General features: G+C 40.2%; 1 protein-coding gene and 1 long non-coding RNA gene across 5 annotated transcripts in view; one reads left to right on the top strand and one right to left on the bottom strand.

Moving 5' to 3' along the window:
• The window catches only part of gpt2 (glutamic pyruvate transaminase (alanine aminotransferase) 2), a 71,954-nt gene that overhangs the window by 40,433 nt on the left and 9,173 nt on the right, over positions 1–22,348 (bottom strand). Inside the window, exon 1 of one of the 3 annotated variants that reach the window (XM_072279641.1) lies at positions 5,576–5,992. The exons of the other annotated variants lie outside the window; for them this stretch is intronic. Coding sequence (XP_072135742.1) covers positions 5,576–5,869 — 294 coding nt within the window. The 5' untranslated portion in view covers positions 5,870–5,992. Of the gene's footprint in view, positions 1–5,575; positions 5,993–22,348 lie in introns of those variants that run through there. 3 annotated transcript variants of the gene reach the window in all.
• Positions 5,224–14,736, top strand: LOC140210570 (uncharacterized). Of its 2 annotated transcripts, none has more exons than XR_011889257.1 (3): positions 5,224–5,403; positions 12,894–13,364; positions 14,340–14,736. It is a non-coding gene; the product is annotated as an uncharacterized lncRNA (long non-coding RNA). The 2 variants fall into 2 exon arrangements; XR_011889258.1 differs by lacking the exon at positions 5,224–5,403 and adding an exon at positions 5,434–6,917.

Genomic DNA, 22,348 nt, shown 5'->3' on the forward strand with positions numbered 1-22,348 from the left:
TTCGAAGTGCTGGTAGCGCTGAGTGTGCTGGAGAGGGAGTAGAAAGTCTCCATGTTGACAAGGCGCTGGTTCTGGACATCAATGAGAAGGCTGCTGGCGCAGAGGAAGTTGACCCCCAGCGGGGGTGTAGGCACCGCTGCCAACACAACTTCTGCCACCAAAGCACAATGCCATCTCACGCTTACCAAAAGTCTGGATGGCGCTGCCGTTATCAGCCTCAAGGGATGGTCCACATTCCCCAATTCATATGTCCAATTTAGACGTGTGCAGGACACTCACCTGAGCGCCTGTGTCACAGAGGAACAGGGCCCAGAAACAGAGTCTGGAACAAACAACAAACTGCCTGACCTGCCAATGCCCCTAGCAGCTAACGGCACCAGCTGTTCCATCTTCTGACTCCTTGGCCAAGTAATAAATTATATCAGAATACACTATGTCAGCCTCTCTCGCTAGAGCCCAGAGGTCTTTGAGGGGGTGCCAGCAGAGCTGACCGCACCTCGCCAGGTAGTTGTTCTAAGAAAAGTTCTCTGAAGATGAAATGTGGCTGATGTCTGCCAAGGAGGGACAACATGTGGTCCATCAATTCCAACGGCTTGGAGCCGCCTAAGCTGTGCGGTGAGAGGAGCCGATGGATGCGTTCAGACTTGGAAAGTTTGAAGGTCTCTAGAAGGAGTAGCTTAAGAGTCTCTAACCTGCCGACTTACAGCAGATGCTGCAGGGCACTCATTACCCTGGTTGCTGAAGAGCTGTCTAGTGCTGTGATGACATAGTAATATTTTGTGTCATCTTGCGAGATTCCCCACACTGCGAACTGGGACTCTGCCTGAGCAAACCAAACAGCTGCATGTTCCTGCCAGAATTCAGGGAGCTTGAGAGCAATGGTGTTTGCAGTCATGATTATAAAACAAACAAAATCACTCCAGATTCATCCGGCGGAACGTTGGGATCACCAATGTAGGAGTTTCGACAAAAATCGACACGCGTATAATTATTTCTAACGTACACTTTAGATTAGGTTACATTATGAAGACACGCAGTCCTCTTTTATTGTCATTTAGTAATGCATGCATTAAGAAATGATACAATATTTCCTCCAGTGTGATATCACAACACAGGACAGACTAAGACTGAAAAAACTAACAAAACCACATAATTATAACATTTAGTTACAACAGTGCAACAATACCATAACTTGATGAAGAACAGTCCATGAGCACAGTAAAAAGTTCAAAGTCTCTCTAATGTCCCACATCTCACGCAGACGGGAGAAGGAAGAAAAACTCTCCCTGCCATGCCCGACCACAGTCCGACTCTGAGTCATCTGAAAACTTCGGGCCTCCAATCAACTCTCCGACACCAAGCACCAAGCACCATCTCTATCCGAACGATTCAACCTCAATTTCGGTCGCCAACAGCAAGCAAAGCCGAGGATTTTGAGGCCTTCCCTCTGGAAGATTCTCCATCGCACAGTAACAACAGCAGCGAACTTGCGTTTCAGAAATTTCTCCAGATGTTCCTCTGTGCTTTCGCGTCTGTCTCCATCAAATCAGAATTGTCCACGGCCCCTATTTAACGGATACAATATCATTTTCACCGGAGGGCTGCGCACGCACGGCGCGCTGCTATCTCTTCCTCCCGCCAATTGTTTACTTTATTATCCCAGTAAACAATAACCTACCAAATCATGCCAAATAACACATAAAACCTAAAATAACAGTAAAATATAGTAAAAGGAGGAATGATATGATAAATACACAGCCTATATAAATTAGAAATACTTCTCCACAACGATTGCCTGCACTGTTCTCCGTAACAAAAATCTCATGCAAGCGCCGTCGGCAGAAAATCTCACGCAAGCACTCTCCAGTAACCCTTAAGCTATGAAGCTGCCAAATCATACCAAATAACACATAAAAATACACAGCCTATATAAAGTAGAAATAATGTATGTACAGTGTAGTATCACTTACCGGAATTGGGACAGCACCGAGCACACTGATGGTGGTGTGTTAGGCTGAGTCGGAGTTTGGGTGGTGCAGTAGCCCCCACCTTCCGGGCAGCAAACTGATACCGAAATAAACATGCTAATTAATTAGGTGCCGCCCGGCACGTAAATGTCGGGCGGCACCTAATTAATTAGCTTATTTATTTTGGCTTTTTTCTTAAATATGTGCTGTGTGCCTCCCGGCTACTGCTGCGTTCTCCATGAATCGGTATCTGTCCGCGGCCCGGGGTTTGGGGTGGTGGGACACTGAGGTTTCGATTGTTATCCTTTCCTCTTCCAATTGTGTCAGCTCTTCATCTATCAGTTCTTGATCACGGGATGCCAAAACCTCTTCAACATCATCTTCGTCAACTTCCACAAGCCAAACTCACTTTGTCCTTACTTCGTTCACCATGATTGAAACACTTAATTATGTCTAGTTTTACGCTAAGTGTAACACCCTTAGGAGCTCTTTCAGGCTTTTCCAATACCTTAGAACTCATCTTGCAAATGGCTGCTCACAGACACGTGTTTAAGCAATGCCGGCAAGAATGCCGTTCCAAATCCGGGGGAGAGCGTCAGGGTGCGCGCTGTTTTTCGTGTGCTGCCTTTTCCATAACAGTGAAAACACCTTCTGTTAGCTAAAACAGGGAACTAATGTAAGTCTTTCGTAACAGTGAGGTTTCGTAAAGTGAACGTTCAAAAAGTGGGGGACACCTGTACTGATTTGAATGGAGGGGAGGGGGTGGGTGAATACTTATGTAATCAATTATTTTGTGTTTTATATTTGTAATTCTTTAGATCACTTTGTAGAGATCCATTTTCACTTTGACACAAAATAGTCTTTTTCTGTTGGTTGATGTAAAAAAAAGCCAAATTAAATCCACTGTGAAACAATAAAACATGAAAACTGCCAAAGGGATGAATACTTTTTAATAGGCACTGTAAGTAAATCAATTGCACGGTCAAATATGCCCCTGTCCACTCGCCATCCCCACAGTTCCAGTTTGGCTTTGAAAGCAGACACATTATCTGCCAACTTGAAGACAGTTGTCATTCTCCCCTGAAGTGACAAATTGAGTTCATTGAGCAGGTTGAAGATGTCACACAGATAAGCGAGTTTTGCTATCCACTCCTCGTCACTGAAGTGTGCTGCCAGTGGTGTCTTTCTTCCTGAAAGAAATCTCTGTAACTGTTCTTTTAACTCAAAAACCCTGGCCAGGGCTCTCCCCCTTGATAGTCACCTGACTTCAGTGTGTAACAGAAGGCGTTTGTGCTCTGCATCCATTTCCTTGCAAAGCTGCTCAAACAGACGTGAGTTCAGGGCTTTTGCTTTGATGTGATTGATAACTTCAACAACGTCACTCAATACGCTGTTAAGATCAGGTGACATTTTTCGGCTAGCCAGCATTTCCCTGTGTATGACACAGTGCGTAGACTGGCATTCAGGAGCAACCTCTTTGACTCGATTAGTGAAACCAGACAGCCGTCCAGTCATAGCTGCAGCCCCATCTGTGTATTAAACAGACAAATCTTTGTATTCCCAGACCCTTCTGTTCTACTGCACTCTTCAGTGCCCTAACATTTACCTTGTATGTTCTACCTTGGTTTGTCCTTCCAAACTGCAATATCTCAGACTTGTCTGTATTAAACTCCATCTGCCATTTTTCAGCCCATTTTTCCAGCTGGTCCAAATCCCTCTGCAAGCTTTAAAATCCTTCCTCACTGTTCACTACACCTCCAATCTTTGTATCATCAGCAAATTTGCTGATCCAATTTACCACATTATCATCCAGATCATTGATAATAATGACAAATAACAATGGACCCAGTCCTGATCCCTGTGGCACACCACTAGTCACAGGCCTCCACTCAGAGAAGCAATCCTCCACTACCAATCTCTGGCTTCTTCCATTGAGCCAATGTCTAATCCAATTTACTACCTCACCATGTATACCTAGCGACTGAATCTTCCTAACCAACCTCCCATGCGGGACCTTGTCAAAAGTCTTACTGAAGTCCATGTAGACAACACCCACTGCCTTCCCTTCATCCACTTTCCTGGTAACCTCCTCGAAAAACTCTAATAGATTGGTTAAACATGACCTACCACACACAAAGCCATGTTGACTCTCCCTAATAAGTCCGTCTATCCAAATACTTGTAGATCCTATCTCTCAGTACTCCTTCCAATAATTTACCTACTACCGACGTCAAACCTACCAGCCTATAATTTCCCAGATTACTTTTAGAGTCTTTTTTAAACAACGGAACAACATAAGCCACTCTCCAATCCTCCAGCACCTCACCAGTAGATACCGACATTTTAAATATATCTGCCAGGGGCCCTGCAATTTCAACACTAGTCTCTTTCAAGGTCCGAGGGAATACCCTGTCATGTCCTGGAAATTTAGCTACTCTGATTTGCCTCAAGATAACAAGCACCTCCTCCTCCTCAATCTGTATAGGTTCCATGACCTCACTACTTGTTTGCCTTATTTCCATTGACTCCATGCCAGTTTCCTTAGTAAATACAGACACAAAAAACCCATTTAAGATCTCTCCCATTTCTTTTGGTTCCATACATAGCTGACCACTCTTATCTTCAAGAGGACCAATTTTATCCCTTACTATATCTGTAGAAGCTCTTTGGATTATCCTTCACTTTGACTGCCAAAGCAACCTCATGTCTTCTTTTAGACCTCTTGATTTCTTTCTTGTATTTTTTTGCATTTTTCACACTCCTCAAGCACCTTATTTGCTTCCTGTTTCCTATACAAGTCATACATCTCTCTCTCTTCTTTATCAGAGTTCCAATATCCCTTGAGAACCAAGGTTCCTTATTCTTATTCACTTTGCCTTTAATCCTGACGGTAACATACAAACTCTGCACTCTCAATCAGCTACTCGCCTCCTGCTACGTCCGGGTGACTACCTCCCTATAACTTTGATCAATTATATCCTCACTCTCCCGTACAAGCCGAAGGTCATCTAGTTGCTGCTCCAGATCCTTAACACGGTCTTGAAGGAGCTGCAGCCGGATTCACTTCACGCAGATGTAGTTCCCCTGGAGACTCTGGGTCTTCCAGTTCTCCAACATCCAGGACGAAGAGCACACCACAGCCATTTACATGGTACAGTAAGAGAGGGGGGAAAAAAACCAAAAAGGACACCTTATCAGACGCTTTACACAGAACCGACGCCTCTTCCTAGCCGACGCCTACTGAGCTAGCCCCAATATTAGTAAAGTGTTGTCAAGATCACAGATCATTTTCTACATTCGTAACCCTCACAAAAAATCATACTGTCAAAGAGCTGCTCTCAGTTATTTTTCTGCCGATGACCACTGGAAGGGGGACTGATCGGCACTTGTCTTAATCAAACAAGAAATGGATGGTTTTCAAAGAAATGCGGCCACGGTATGTGAAGATCAATTGTAAAGGCTACAAGGAAAGGATGGGGACTAATGAGACGCCTCTTTGAAGGTGTTAGTATGGAGACGATGGGCTGAACAAGCTCCCCGAGCTGTTTCTTTGTTTTCAAATACAACTTCATCACAATTGTACCAGTGCCAGTCGCTGTCACACTCACCTGTTGCAGCTCCTTCTCGAGTTCTCCTGCTTTCATGACGATGGGTCCCCGGACCGCGTACTCGGTTGCGCGGACCTGCGGGTTCAGGCTGCCCATGTTCAGGACCCGCTCACCATTCCTGACCGGAGCGACTAGGCTGTCCCGCAAAGCCGAGGCCGTGCCCACCGTTGTCAGCCTGGCAGGGAAGCCGCTACTGCCCGGCTTCAGCCGCCAGCTCAGCAGCACCTCGGCTCCCACATGCCGCGCACAGCCGGCGGCTGCTGCCCGCCTCCCCACCGTACTCAATAGGTACATGGCTGTTCAAACGCCGGGAAGCCACTTGGCCACCGTGTCACAGCTGCCCTCACATCGGCGCATCGAGCACAGAACCGCTGGTTTCAGTCCAACCGCCAAAGCCTTGCGCAAGCTACTCTGGGTATTGTAGTCGACCTTCTCGGGCCAGCACAGCGCGCCTATTGTAAAAGACTACTACTCCCAGAGGTCATCTGGCGGATAGACATGCGCAGCTGTTTAGTAAAGGAACCAAGATAGTCGGGAAGAAGCAAGTGGCAATACCCGGAAGGTTATTTATAGTTGTGTGTATAAAAAATTGGAACAGTGGTTCTGATCTGAAATTCGATTACTATAATTTGGTTTCCTGACGTTTGAAAAGAGAAATGAGCGACTCCCTTCAAGTTTTCGCTGTGTCATAGGTGTATAGTAGCCAGCACGAGAGGTCAACGTGGCTTAGATTTAAGGTGGCCTGAAATCTCTGGATGCTTCACAAACTGTAGAGAAGATAAAGCCACATGCAAAAAGTAGCATACTTTAAATTGATAGAAGTTAAATAAATCGCTTCCCTAATTGGGTCCTTGTGGGTGATGAGAAAAGATAAATGCTCTTTCCATTGAAGGGCATTGGTTGATGGATTTTATTCTATATCCAACCTAGCTTATCTCAGAAGGAACACTTTCTCTGGAAGGCTTAAAAGGAAGACAAAGGTGGATTTAGAACTGAAAATAACGTATGAAGATCTATTGCAAGTTAAGGCTGACAAAATTGATTAGAACAACCCTACTGTAGTTCTGAGAGGGAGGGGGCAATGGTAGCACTTGGCCCATTAATCTTAGCTGAGGATAAGTGATATTAGATGTATCAAGTCTAAAGGTGTCATAAGATCAGAAACAATAGAGGGTAAGAAACTGGGTGGATAGAACCACATTCTTACAGAAGACTGGTTTGGAGAAGGGTAGTTCTATAAAGGAATTATTGACTTTTGATAATGTACTTAAATCTCAGAGGAAAAAAATGAGTAAGTTCAATAGCAAGTCCAGAAGGCTAATATTAAACAATACAGCTTCAGGTAAGTTGACACTGTATCAGTCATCCATCTGTGATATTGCTCTGTTTGTTTGTTGTTCTTCTCACCCCTGGAAGTGGACAACATGTTTACACTGAATTACCTGGTAGCCTTACTGCTCTGCTTTTCACAAGTCCCATATTTCTTTAGTCCATGTTCTTGCTCCCATCCACTCGCTGAGTATATAACCTTGTTTACAGCTTCTTCCCCCAAGCCATCAGACTCCTTAATACCCAGAGTCTAGACTGACATCTACATCATTTATCATGTAGTAATTTGTCCTCTACTGTGCCTATTGTGTTGTTTATCATTTATTGTACTGCCCTGCACTGTTTTGTGCATTTTATGTAGTCCTGTGTGGGTCTGCAGTCTAGTGTACTTTTTGTGTTGTCTTATGTAGCCTAGTGTAGCCTTAGTCATAGTCATACTTTATTGATCCCGGGGGAAATTAGTTTTCATTACAGTTGCACCATAAATAATAAATAGTAATAAAACCACAAATAGTTAAATAGTAATATGTAAATTATGCCAGGAAATAAGTCCAGGACCGGCCTATTGGCTCAGGGTTTCTGACCCTCCAACGGAGGAGTTGTACAGTTTGATGGCCACAGGCAGAAATGACTTCCTATGACGCTCAGTGTTTTATCTCGATGGAATGAGTCTCTGGCTGAATGTATTCCTGTGCCCAACCAGTACATTATGTAGTGGATGGGAGACATTGTCCAAGATGGCATGCAACTTGGACAACATCCTCTTTTCAGACACCACCGTCAGAGAGTCCAGTTCCATCCCCACAACATCACTGGCCTTATGAATGAGTTTGTTGATTCTATTGGTGTCTGCTACCCTTGTGTTGTCTCACTTAGTCCAGTGTAGTTTTGTGTTGTTTCATGTAGCAGCATGGTCCTGGAGGAATGTTGTTTCATTTTTACTGTATACTGTACCAGCAGTTTATAGTCGAAATGACAATAAAAAGCGACTTGACTTGATCTATATAGTTACATAGCTTTTGTTTTATCAGAAATATCCCTCCCTCCTCCGACTTCCCCACCTCTTAACAAGTTTCTTTAGAAGTCTGAAGAAGAGGCTTCACACTGGAAAAAAAACATTCCTCTTCCCACCCATGCAGCCTGGCCTACAGGGTATTTCTAGAATTTTCTGTTTTATTTTAGACTTCCTGCATCTTGCAGGTTTTTAACTTTTTTTTAATTTTCCATATTGATTTTTTTAAAATGTTTTCTTTTGAACACATTAATGATAAAACATTTGTCTCAGTTGTATTTCATTATGAGTTTGAGAAGATTTGGAATGTCACCAAAAACTAGCAAAGACTAACAGATGTCAGATTTGTCAAATCCTGACAAATCTTTTGGAATTCTTTGAGGAACCGGCAGGATAGACAAAGGAGAGTCATTGGATGTTGTTACTTGGATTTTCAAAAGGCCGTTGACAAGGTGCTGCACATGAGGCTGCTAAACAAGAGCCCAAGGTGTTACAGAAGGATACAGAAAGCATGGACAGAAGGTTTGCTGATTGGCAGGAGGCAAAGAGCAGAATAAAGGGGGCTTTTTCTGTGGCTGCCAATGACTAGTCGCATTCTGCAGGGATTGGTGTTGAGGTTGTTTCTTTTCGCCTTATATTCAATGATTTGGATGATGGAATTGATGGCTTTCTCGCTATGTTTGTGGGCAGTACAATACATGAAGGGCAAGTAGTGTTGAGGAAGCAGGGAGTCTGCAGAAGGACAGACTGGGAGAATGGGCAAAGAAGTGGCAGATACAATACAGTGAGGGGAAATATATGGTCATACGCTTTGATAGAAGGAATAAAGGCATAGACTATTCTAAATGGAATGCAAATTCAGAAATCAGAGGTGCAAAGGGACTTGGTAGTCATAATACAGGATCCCTAAAAGTTAACTTGCAGGTTGATTCGGTGGTAAGGAAGGCAAATGCAGTGATAAGGTATTTGTTAAGGTACCCCATGCAAGGCTTATTGAGAAAGTAAGGAGGCATCGTAGGGGACATTGCTTTGTGGATCCAGAACTGGCTTGCCCACAGAAGGCAAAGAGTGGTTGTAGACGGATCATATTCTGCATGGAGGTCGGTGGCCAGTGGTGTGCCTCAGGGATCTGTTCTGAGACCCCTACTCGAAGTGATTTTTATAAATGACCTGGATGAGGAAGTGCAGGGATAGGTTAGTAAATTTGCTGAAGACACAAAGGTTGGAGCTGTTGTGGAATCGTGTGGAGGGCTGTCAGAAGTTACAGTGGGTCATGATAGGATGCAAAACTGGGCTGAGAAGTGGCAGATGGGAGTTCAACCCAGATATTGTGAGGTGGTTCATTTTGGTAGGTCAAATATGGTGGCAGAATATAGCATTATTGGTAAGACTCTTGGCAGTGTGGAGGATCAGAGGGATCTTGGGGTCCGAGTCCATAGGATGCACAAAGCTGCTGCGCACGTTGACTCTATGGTTAAGAAAGCATACAGTGCATTGGCCTTCATCAATTGTGGGATTGAGTTTAGTAGCCGAGAGGTAATGGTGCAGCTCTATAGGACCCTGGTCAGATCCCACTTGGAGTACTGTGCTTAGATCTGGTTGCCTCACTACGGGAAGGATGTGGAAGCCATAGAAAGGATGCAGAGGAGATTTACAAGGATGTTGCCTGGATTGGGAGCATGCCTTATGAGAATAGGTTGAGTGAACTCGGCCTTTTTTCCTTGGAGCGACGGAGGATGAGAGGTGACCTGACAGAGGTGTATAAGATGATGAGAGGCACTGATTGTGTGGATAGTCAGAGGCTTTTTCCCAGGGCGAAAATGGCTAGCATGAGAGGGCACAGTTTTCAGGTGCTTGGAAGTAGGTACAGAGGAGATGTCAGGGGTAAGTTTTTTTACGCAGAGAGTCGTGAGCGCATAGAATGGGCTGCCGGAGATGATGGTGGAGGCGGATATGATAGGGTCTTTTAAGAGACTCCTGGATAGGTACATGGAGCTTAGAAAAATAGAGGGCAATGGGTAACCCTAGGTAATTTCTAAGTTAAGGACATGTTCGGCACAGCTTTGTGGGCCAAAGGGCCTGTATTGTGCTGTAGGTTTTCTATGTTTCTATTTCTATGTTTCAGTGTTGGCATTCATTTCTAGAAAACTGGAATATAAAAGCAAGGATGTGATGCTGAGGCATTGGTCAGACCGCATGGAGTATTGTGAGCACTTTTTGGCCCCTTATCTAATAAAGGATGTGCTGACATTGAATGGGGTTCAGAAGAGGTTCATGACAATGATCCCAGGAGTGAAAAGGTTAGAGTATGAGGAGTGTTTGATGTCTTTGGGCTTGTACTTGCTGCAATTTATAAGAATGAGGGGGAAATCTCATTAAAACCTATTGAATATTGAAAGGCCTAGATAGAGTGGACATAGAGAGTATGTTTCCAATACTGGAGGAGTTTAGGACCAGAGAGCACAGCCTCATAATACAAGGACGTTCCTTTAGAACAGAGATGATGAGGAATATCTTTTACCAGAGGGTGTGAGTCTATGGATGGCTGTGGAGGCCAAGTTATTGAGTATATTTAAAGCTGCGGTTGATAGGTTCCTGGGTTCCTGATTAGTAAGGATGTCAAACATTATGGGAAGAAGGCCAGAGAGTTGGGAGGGATAATAAATCAGCCAAGATTGAATTGAGGAGCAGATTCAATGGGCTGAATGACCTTTGTATTATGGTTTTATGGTACCATGGAGAGCATTTTAACTGGTATGAAGGTGCCAATGCATAGGATCGAAAAAAGCTGCAGAGGGTTTTAAACCCAGACAGCTCCATCATCACGTTAGCTTCCCCACCGTGGTGGACATCTTTAAAAGTTAATGTCTCCAAAATGAAGTGCCATCATTAAGAACCACTACTACCCAGGATATGCCCTCTTCTGATCACTACCATCAGGGAGGAGGTACAGCAGCCCGAAGGCACACATTCAACACTTGAGGAACAGCTTCTTCCCCTCTGCCATCACATTTCTGAATGATCTATGAACCCCTGAACACTACCTAATTATTTTGCTCTCTTTGGGCACCGATTATTTATTTATTTTACATTTCTTATTGTAACATGGTAATTTTTAATGTACAGTCTGCACTGCTGCTGCAAAAGAACAAATTTCACAGTATGTCAGTGAGAACATACCTGATGTAGTTGTATTCCTGAAGCTACAATTCCTCTGACATTTCACTAGATCATTCTGTAAGTTATTGCCAGCAAAAGTGGAAAATTTCTGGGTTAAGGAAGAGGAAGACTATTGATGATTACTGCAGGTAAGATAGAAATATTGCCTTTAGTATTGAAATTGTTCCAAAGAGTTTTGTAGAAAAGGATGGAAACAAATTAAAATGAAAATGAGGAATATGTTACAGTTATAATAAAAACTTAAGATGGTTGATTACAGTAAAAATTTAGATGAACAAAAATAAAAAAATGCAGATGCGGAGGTGCAGAACAAGAGCAATTGGTAGGCAAGATAATAAATACATTATGGAAGGGCTGCAGTGATAAGAGATGTAGGCTGCAGAGTTTTGAGTGGACTGGACTGGAATAACGCTAAAGCAAACAGGAGGAAAATTAACTACAGGTCAACCTTCACTAATCCGTCACCATTGGGACCTGAGGAGTGCCGGATTAGTGAAAATGCCGAATTACAGAAGGATCACATTAAGCATAATCAGTGCCGGATTATCGAAGGAACCAGATTACAGGTAGTCGGATTAGTGAAGGTCGACCTGTGTAAACTAAATAGTACAACTCAAGGGTGGTAAATCCTGGGCTATTAGAGCAAAATTTTTGCAGGACAAGTTCAGAAATGTTTGACTTTGTTTTTAGAAGCACAGAATGCAAAAGCATTATCCTAAGGTATTCTACCATACTTGGTATATTTCATCTACCTTATTATGCTTAATTTGAGCCCTTGTCACAGTCACAAGGAGTTTGCTCAGATGGCACCAAGATTGAGGTATTGCAATTATATGAGAAGAATGAAGCAGCTGAGAGCAGACGAAGTTAAGAGATGGTCATGTTAAGGGTGTTACCAATTTATCTATCACAACACAGGATGTTTCTTGTTAGATATGTCTTGAAAAGTATGTAGTTACAAGATAACTCAAACCAAAGTGATGAATGTGCAACATGAGCATTACACAGTTGAATAAGGGGCCATGGTTTGGAAAGTTCTTTTATGGCACTGCAACATGGAAAACATTTTTGAATGAAATTTTATACATATTGCATAAGTGTATTACAGAATATATCGCTTTATTAGTAATAATTATTTAATAGATCAATTAAAGCTCAGCAAAAAAAGCCCATCATATCCATGCCAGCTGCCAGCAGAGCAATCTCATCAGTCTCATTCCTCGTTTTCATTTCATTGTAACCCTGCAGCTTATATTCTCTCATATGCCCCATCAACTCCCCCTTTGACTCTTTGGTTACATATGTACACCAGCTGCAACTGACAGATTAACTACCAGCATGTTTGGGATGTGGGAGGAAGACACATGGAGTGAACTGCAATTCTCCACAAACAACACCTGGGATCAGCACCGAACCCAGGACCCTGGAGCTGGGAGACTGCAGTTATAACTGTTGTGTAACTATGACATACCTTTCTTAGAGAAACATTTTCCCATGGCAAATGGATTGGGGCTCAAGGTAAGTTTTTGTTACCTCGAATGTGCTCCGCTGTAAATCCAATGGCATATTTCAAGAAACTGATAAAAACTTGAAGGTTAAATATTTGCAAAATGCATTGGATAGTTCTACAAAGATACTGCACAGGTACAATTAATAGAATAAGATACTGAATTCTGCATTTTATAAATGTATATAGAAACAATCTGATGATACATTAAAAATCAAGAATAATTTATTAAACTTATCAGTACCTTTAGAGCTGTAGTTACGCTTCAAACGTATATTCGCTTTTTCCAGTTCTGACGAAAGGTGGAAAGGATGAGCAGCTTCCTGATGTTGGATGCCAACATCTCTATCCTGGACCCAGCATTTAGACGGAACCATGAAGAAGGCAGAGCAGTGTCTCTACGTTCTTAGAAGTTTAGGTTGATTTGGCCTGTCTTCAAAGACACTATCAAACTTCGACAGATGTACAGTGGAAAGCATTCTGACTGGTTGTGTCTTTATCTGGTACAGAAACTCCAATGCACAAGAACACAAGAGACCATAGAGAATGGTGAGTCAGCCAGTTCCATCATGGGAACAGCTTTTCCCACCATTGAAGATATTTACAAGAGCCAATATTTAGGAAGGTGACAGCGATCATCAAGAAACCTCACCATCCCGGCCGTGCCCTCTTCTTAATGCCCTCTATCAGACAGAAGATACAGAAACCCAAATACTCACACCTCAGGGTTCAACAACAACTTTTTCCTCCACTGCCATCAGGTACTTGAACTAACTGGAAAATTCCATCACTATCTCAAGTTATATGTTTATTTTTCTCTCAACTTGCACTAATGTCATTGTGTTAATTTGTTACACAAATTACATGAAAGTTAATTTAAGTCTATTGTTTGTGTTTGTAATGTACTGTTGCTGCTTCAAAAAGCTAATTTGCAGAGCTGTTTAGAAATGTTACTTCTAAATTTGCTTTTTAAAAGATTAACGTTAATAATTTTTGAACAGGTTTTCTAAAATGCTTCATTTGTTTTAATGTCTGTTATACTTCTATTCATAGTAAAACAATGAATTCACATAAATAAGCAGCATGGTGAGGGATCTAATTTGCCAGATGCTGTAGAAAGATCACTGAAGTGCTGCACTGACCTGCCCTCATTATAACCTGAGGTAACCGCTGAACAGACAATTATTGCAGCAACTCCCTGTCTGCTTATTGGAAGAACTGGCCCATTCAATAGATGTTGGCGGAAGACTGAGTTCCTGTCTTGTTGGTGCCCTCTTTTGCTCACCACTAGCATAGCAGTATAAAGAGTAAACATATAATATTGATGAATTTTATTTTTAAATGGTAACTATTACCACAGGTACATTCAAATAAGGGAAATTATTGGGCCCCTTTTATTTAATCTATTAATACATTATCTAACTCCCTCTTCAAAGAATCTTAAATTTCAGTTGCCATTTTCAATTAAGAATATCCCAGGTATTAATCACACTTTTGTTAACAACTTGTTAACAACCATCTTAAATTACGCTTCCTTCAGTTTTTGATGATAACCTGTTTCTCTTTATCTTACATTAGGGCTAGAATTTCACTATATTCTTTTATCCTATTCCAGAACCTCAATATTTAATCCACATTAATCCATACTAGAATGCAGCTTTGTCAATATGTTGTCTTTGTTTAATAATGCACCTGAAGACATGTTCAGTAGAAATAAAAGTGCTTTTTTTTTCAAGATTTAGGGAACTTTCCTGACATACTGAAGTTCATCCATCAGACAACAAGAGAAAATACCTGTGTTGTGTATTTAATATTTCAATAATCTTGTATATGTATTGCCTGATTAAAGATTTTTGTTTGTTTAAATAATTCATTTTGGGTTATATTTAAAAATGTTACAGTAATTGCACACAACATACATGTGCACCTTGCTGAAAGTAAAGATGAAGCCAGACCCGTATTCCCAGACTCTTGTGTCTTCCTTGAATTAATTTAATGTTTTGAAGTTACAAAACATAGCAACCTGCTTTTTAATCTTGGTACTATTCATAGCTTCAACCGTATGTAAATTGTTTACTGCCTATTTAAAAAAACAATAACCTCATTTAAACACAATTAAAATACTTTGTTACATTATGCGGAGAAATGCATAGAAATAGAAAGATATACATATTCTTCTTAATATTGTCATTACTAAGAGATTCATTCTTGGTTGGTTCTCTCTCAGGTTATTCCAGAGCACTCACCGTTTGCCATGTTTCATGATTTCTAAGTGTTTTTGAAGGAAATGATTTGAAATAAATACTAAATTTTGTATTTTAGAAATAAAATATTATTGCATTTAACAGAAAAGAGGTCTAAGATCATCATCATCATCAGGTGCCATGCCCAGTTTGAGCTTTTAATACCATGGCCCATACATTCCTGTTTCAGGTCAAGTGGATCAATTCATTGGTATTCATTTCCAGTTCTCTGGCTGCTGTCTCCATCATCATTTGTCTTTGTCTTCCTCTTGCTTTCTTCCCTTCAATATTTCCCATAATTACAGTGCATTCTAACTCTTCTTTCCTAATCACATGTCCAATGAAGTTACATTGCCTTTTCATGATCTCATACATTATTTCTCTTTTTGTGTTTGCTCTGTTCATGACATCCTCGTTAGATATTCGTTTCGTCCATGATATTCTTTGCATCCTCCTCAAAAACCACATCTCCGCTGCTACAATTCGTTTCCTCATGTTACTAGATATTGTCCAACATTCTGAGCCATATAACATAACTGGATAAACGTAACATTTCAGTACTCTGAGGCGGGTTGTCATGCCTAGTTTAGTATTGGCCAGTATACTCTTCGTTCTCGTAAAGGTGTCTTTTGCCATCCCTATTCTTCTTTTGATGTCCAAGTCGCACCTGCCATCTGATCTCACCCAGCTTCCTAAGTAGCAAAAGTTCTGTACATGTTTTATGTCTTCCCCGTTTATTCTCAGCCTGCAGATAGGATTTTCCTTCTTTTTGGATATGACCATATATTGTTTTTTTGCAATTGACAGATAGACCCATTTTTGCACTTTCTTCAACAACTATATCAATTAAGTTTTGTAGTTCTTCCTCTGTACTTGCAATTAACACAGTGTCATCTGCGTATCTGAAATTATTGATGTTTTCACTGCCAACTTTGATTCCCAAGATGTCTCTTATTTTTTGTAATATTGTTTCACTGTACACATTAAATAAATCAGGGGAGAAAACACACTCTTGTCTAACGCCTCACTTGATTTTCATAAACTGACTCACTTCTCCATCTATTCCTACAGCGGCTGTTTGTTGCCAGTACAGATTTCTGATTAGGCGGAGGTCTTTCAAATCTAGATCTAGAGTTTTCTGTAATATTTCAAATATTTTATTGTGCTTCACTTTATCAAATGCTTTTGTGTAGTCGATAAAACAAACAAATCTTTTTGCACTTGAATAGCTCGTTCTGATAGTATCCTTAACATCAATATTGCGTTTCTTGTATCTTTGTCTTTCACAAAACCACATTGTTCTTTGCCTATTTCAGCTTGTAACTTACTTTTAGCTCTTGTCATCAAAATTCTTAGAAGTATCTTGGTGATATGACTCATTAAATTTATGGTCCTATGTAATTCACATTCTATTGCTCCAGCTTTCTTAGGAAGAGTGATAAGTACTGATCTCTTCTGGTATTATTCCAGTCTCATAAATGTCATTGATTAAATCAGAAAGTTTTTCAATTCCATAGTCTTCAAGGGCCATAATTTGTTCTATTACTAATTCATCAGGACCTGCTGCCTTTCCTTTCTTCATCTTACTTATTGTACAACGAACTTCAGATTTTAAAATACTTGGACCTTCAACGTTTTTCTTAATTTCTGGTTTTTCGCCTCGATCGTCCTCAAACAATTCCTGAATATACTCAGTCCATCTGCTCATAATCTCATCTTTTTCCCTGATAATAGTACCGTCCTTTGTTTTCAAACACCCACCTGAAGAACAGAGGAGCTTTTTACCAGTGATATTCTTGATTTGTTGATGTAACCTTTTTGGATCAGTAATAGGGATTCTTTCTATTTGCTCACATTCCTGGTTTAACCATTCTTCTTTGGCTTTTTGACATAAGCTTTTAACTTTTTTATCTAAGGACTTATATTCTACAGGATTTGCTTTCTTCCGTCTCCTTTCTTCCATTAGATTTTTGATTTCATCTGTCATCCATTTATTCTTTGTGCTTTTTTCTTTTTTAGGAATTACTGACTTTGCTGATTCTACCAAGGCACCCTTTAGAGAGTTAAATTTCATTTCTACATGATTGCTATCATCTTCAACAGATTCTATTTCTAGACTTTGAAATCTATTCCTTACTTCATTTGTAAATTTTTGTCATAAGTTTTCTTTAATTAATTGCAAGTAGTCAAGGGATTGTTCAGGTTTTTGCTTCTTTAGTTTTTTAAGTTTTACTTTCAAACGACATACTACTGGGTTATGGTCACTATTACAGTCTGCACCTGGATATGTTTTGCATTGAGTCACTGAGTTTCTAAATCTTTGGTTTATAGTAATAAAGTCAATTTGATTTCTGGTGCTATCACCTGGACTTCTCCAGGTCCACAAGCGTCTTGGATGGTTTTTAAAGCAGGTATTCATAATGACCTGATTATTCATCTTGCACCATTCTACCCATTTCTCACCTCTTCCATTTCTTTCCCCTAGTCCAAATTTTCCTGTGGTATTTCCATCAGCACCTTGTTCTACTTTAGCATTTAGATCTCCCATGACAATAACAATATCTTGAGATTTGCATCCATTCCTTGCTTGTTCAAGCTCTTCATAGAATTTATCTATATCTTCATTTGTTCCATCTGTTGTTAGTGCATATACCTGTATAATTGCTAAATCAAATGGTTGTCCTCTGAATCTAACAAGGAGCACTCTTTCTGATATTGCTCTATGTCCTAAAACACTTTTTGCCATGTTTTCATCCAAAGAATTCCTACTCCATTAGTATGGGATGTTCCACAAGAATAAACTAGTATGTTATTTCTAATCTGACATGTTCCAGCACCTATCCAACGAACTTCGCTAATTCCCATGATGTTAATCTTTAGTCTTTCCATTTCATTTATCACATTGTCCGATCTTCCTGCTTGATATAGGGTTCTTACATTCCAAGTGGCAATAATTTTCTTTTGTGTTACTTGAATTTTATGAGCAGTAGCTTGATGATAGTCGGGGATCTCCTGCTGACCAGAATCAACCCTACCAAGCGAAGCATCTTCAGAATTGTCTTGAAGATCCTCTTGATGCTGTTGTTGTGTGATACATTTTGTGAGTTTGACCATGGTCTTCTTAGCAAATAGCAACGGTGGTTTGCTATTGCCTACTGTTGGGTGAACTAAAGAAATGGCCATTTCTCTTCCCAAATGTTCATCCGCCTATACTGTAGCCGTTGACATTTGAGGTCCTAGCTCATCTGCCTTCTCCGTCATGAGTTCAGTTACTGAACCTGCCGGATCAGCCGTTGGCCTTTGCTTGTATCCTGAGCAGGAACCCTTGCAGGTGCTACCGTTCCAGGTCAGAGCGGCCCTGGGAGCAATGAATCACTAAGGGGTAACTCCACTTTCCCCCAAGCTCCGAAAGTCCCCAATCAGAGCCTCATCACCGGTTGCAGTTTAGAGTCATACCCAGGATCAAGACAGTAGGTAGAAATTAAATTCGGAAAATATATGGTTTGTTTGTTTTTACACCAATTGTTTGGAGGTTTTTTTAAAGACAGTGAATCGGCATTAAATAAAGAATGCTGAATGCCACAAACAGTAAGCTTTCCTTTAGAAAGGGAATGTGATACAGACATTTTGACAGTAAAAGACGAGGATTTAAAGAATTGCAACAATCTGCCTTAGGCTGTTGAACAGGATGTGGAGGAGTTAATTTGATTAAATCAAGCAAGTTGACCCACTTAAACAGAACAGATTATCAAAAGCTTTATTTTCAGTGTATTGTGTAGGAATTGAACTAATTGAACCTAATCACAACTATTTCAACCATGTGTTCATATTTTTCTGGAATAAAACTGAAGCCTTATTTCATGAAGTTTTGATTTGGTCTTATAAAGAAAAGATGGAAGTGCATGTGTGATGTGCCTACCACCCCAAAGCCCAACTACTGTATAAATATTTCCCAGTGTAACTCAACTCCTATAAAGATCGGCACTTCTACAACTCTTGCCACATCGGCACTTCTACAACTCTTGCTAAGTACTTCTGAAATCTAGCTATATTTGCTATGTAAAAATAACATAAGTGACACAGCCAGTTTATAAGAGTAACTGATCATCCCAAACACAGATCAAAATGCTTAATGCCTTAAATCTCAGTTGTATTTTCCCTGGTTATTATTTCATCATTATTTCATACAGCAGTGTGTTTTTGGATATGGACTTTTGAATTACTTTACCAGTTCACTGGAATTCTGCAATTCATTTCTTGTTTCAGCTTTGCCCATGTGGAGTATAAAACTTCTTAATAATTATTATAAAGAAATAAAAGCAGACATTTGTTTTGACATGCGAAAAGTACTTGTATGCAGAACTATAACCCAAAGACTTGGATTCTTTGAGTACTGTTTTCTTTTTGTCCCACCATCTTTCTCACACTTGCTCTGAAGCCTGACTATTCATGCTGGGGGGGGGGGGGGGGAGGGGGGGGGAGCGACACTGAATATAATAGTCTCTAGGTCAGTGTTTCTCAACAACCTGGTGGATTCGTACTGGCATGCAACAGCACCTAGTTTAGATAAAACATATACTTTTCCCAAGAAATTAATTAACTACTTCTTAGGTTTATGAATGGAGCTGAATTTTCCATTACCCTCAACTCCTCATTCTAATTCTGCATTCCAGTGCATCGCGGCTTCAGATCTTCCATGAATAATTGGATAGAAGCACCAAGGTGCGAACGTGGACCAGGAGTGGGGCTGGAGCCAGGGTGATAAACAGTGAGGCTGGAGTTGGGAGTTAGGAACTGGACCTGCTATGTGGCTGGAGCTACAGTCAGTATAGTATTGTGGGACAGTTTTAAGCCCAGGATCAGTAGCTGGAGACCAAAGGATAGTTGACAGAGTGAGTGAATGGGATAAGAAACAAGAAGGGAATGAGCAAGGGCTCCTGGGTAGAGTGTGAGTCGTGTGTGAAAGAGTGCCTGCATTCTGGATGGTACCTCTGTGTGTCCTCCAACATGTGAGCATTAGGCACATGAAGCAGAAACTTGTCTCCAGGGATTTTCCACCCTCCTTGCCACTGGATCAAGGTCTCAATGCGTCAGGTGCATGGAGTACCTAATGTTAAAATGAACTACGCAGAGACAACTTCCAACAACTCAGAACAGGGAGTATCTGCAAGTTAAACAAGGCTTTACATTTTCTCCTGCAGTATTTCAAAGCAGGCACTGTTGGATTACATTTTTGGAACAAGTAAAGGTTTGGAGAAACCTAACAAGTATGTGATGAACAATGCAATAAAGAGAAGCTGGAAAAGTCAAAAAAGGATTTGGCTTTCAACAAAAATATGATGTTGCAATCATAAAGCATGAATTTATTCCAAGCGGAGAGGAAGAATTCCCCTAAACCTGAATATATTATGTATGGTGTGATTCTAAGCAACAGTTGTGAAAACTTCCAAAGTGATTCATCATGAATAAACTTTCCTTTGGCTTCTAGCCAGGTACAGGAAGCCCAAGAAGAGTTTATTCAGCATACATGTCGGGAAAGCACTATATTCTGATTCATCACCTTCAGACTACATACCTGAGCTTAAAATAATTCAGTGAATGCTTTCCACTAGAAGGGGGATAAAACAAAATGTACTATCTACAATGTCAAAAGCATTGCATCTCCTAGTTCACTGCATACCAAATGCAAATCACCATTTTGTGAAGACTTTCATTGTCATTCACTTTTGATTAATCCAGCTGACAAGAAAATTAGCAGCATTCCTTTATCAAATGATACAGTCTCATGTGGAATTATTGACATTGCAGAAGACATTGAATCTCAATTGGTTGAGAGTGAAAATGTCAACCTGGTTTGTGATATTGTTGGATGATTCGGGTGACTTTCTAATGCTGAGGTTCTTATTGTTTACATGTACCAAGCTACGGAGCCTTCCACGAAGATTTACTTGACTTTTAAGAATTGCCACAAAATATAACCGATGCTGATTCGATCTGTGCAAGTACATGATAGGGCATAACATTGATACTTGCACTGCCTAAATAGGCAGCCACTTAGGTGTAGCAAAATAAGAGTGATGGAAGTTGCAGCAAATACTCAATTAACACATTGTTTGATCCACTGGTGTTGGCAGCCAGGAAGTTGTTAACAGAGCTTAACAATGTCCTCATTATTAGTAACTAAAATAGTAAATTTTCTAAAGCTAAATGCCCGCAACTCTCACATCTTTATCACTGTATGAAGAAATGGGGGCAGATCACCATGATCTCCTTTTATATACTTAAGTGTAATGGTGGCACCGTGTTATAGTTCTAAACATAGAATATGGACTGCAGTGCAAACTTTAAGCAAATCTCCTTTGATAGAATATTTTCAGGATTCACAATGGCTTGTCAAGTTTGCATATCAGACAGATACATTTGATCCCTTCATTCTACTAAATATGTCTTCCAGTGATGTATAATCAGCACATTTGAATTGGCAAACAAAAATCACCACTTCAAATGCTCAAAGTCTAGAAAGAAAGAATTCCAAGAAATAAAGATTGTCTAGACTTGTTCCCATTCTTTGAATAGATGACTATTAATAACAACAAAGACATCAATCTCACTCTGGTCTAAAGGAAAAATAACATCATTTTATTTGAAATCAACTCTTCAAAAGTTCAGAGTATTTCTTGCCTCTTTCTAATCCATGGAATAAAAAGCATTGAATTCATGTCCTATTCCTAACTGGTAGATCCTGAAACCTTGCCAATTTTAGAAGACAAGTTGCTGCGTTGCTAAGTAATGAGATCCTGATGTCACAATTTCAAAACCTGACTCCTTGTTTTCCGGATTAAAGACAATTAAATATATTTAAAATTTAATGCAATTGCAGTCAAAATATTATTGTCATTCTCATCCACTTCTCTAGAATTTCAATAATGAATACAACTAAAACTACTGGAAGATGGAACACTGAAAAAATTCTCTGTGTATCCCACTCTTAACATTCATATCCTGATTGAAAAACTAGTAGTACATGCCAAGCTCAGAAATTTCAATAGGAAATAGTGACTGAATCATTTTTTAAACTAGGTTATTTGTAATGTGGAAATATTAAACAATTTGAAGAGAAGCTGATCTTGCTTTAATGTCTTTAATCATGTTTTATGAAAATGATATACACTATTTACATCTAAAGTTTACTTTCTGAATGGAATATGCGCCAAAATTAAAGTGCTCTCTCCAATTCGACTCAAGTGATAAGACTTAAATTTTAAAAATGCATGAGCATGTTCATTCCAAAATGTCATATTTCAAAATTAAAAATTGTTATCTCTAATAAATAGATTGAATTTCAGATTACTCAATGTAAATTCACCCCAGTGGATGTATTTCATTTAACTTCAACATATGGGCAAAAGTGGCTGGGATACAAGACAGCCCCATATCAGCTTAGGAACATAGCCAGCCAGTTCCTGGCATCAATAGGATTGGGAAATACCACAGAAGATTAT

Source organism: Mobula birostris, chromosome 15, assembly GCF_030028105.1.
Source record: "Mobula birostris isolate sMobBir1 chromosome 15, sMobBir1.hap1, whole genome shotgun sequence".
Lineage (NCBI taxonomy): Eukaryota > Metazoa > Chordata > Chondrichthyes > Myliobatiformes > Myliobatidae > Mobula > Mobula birostris.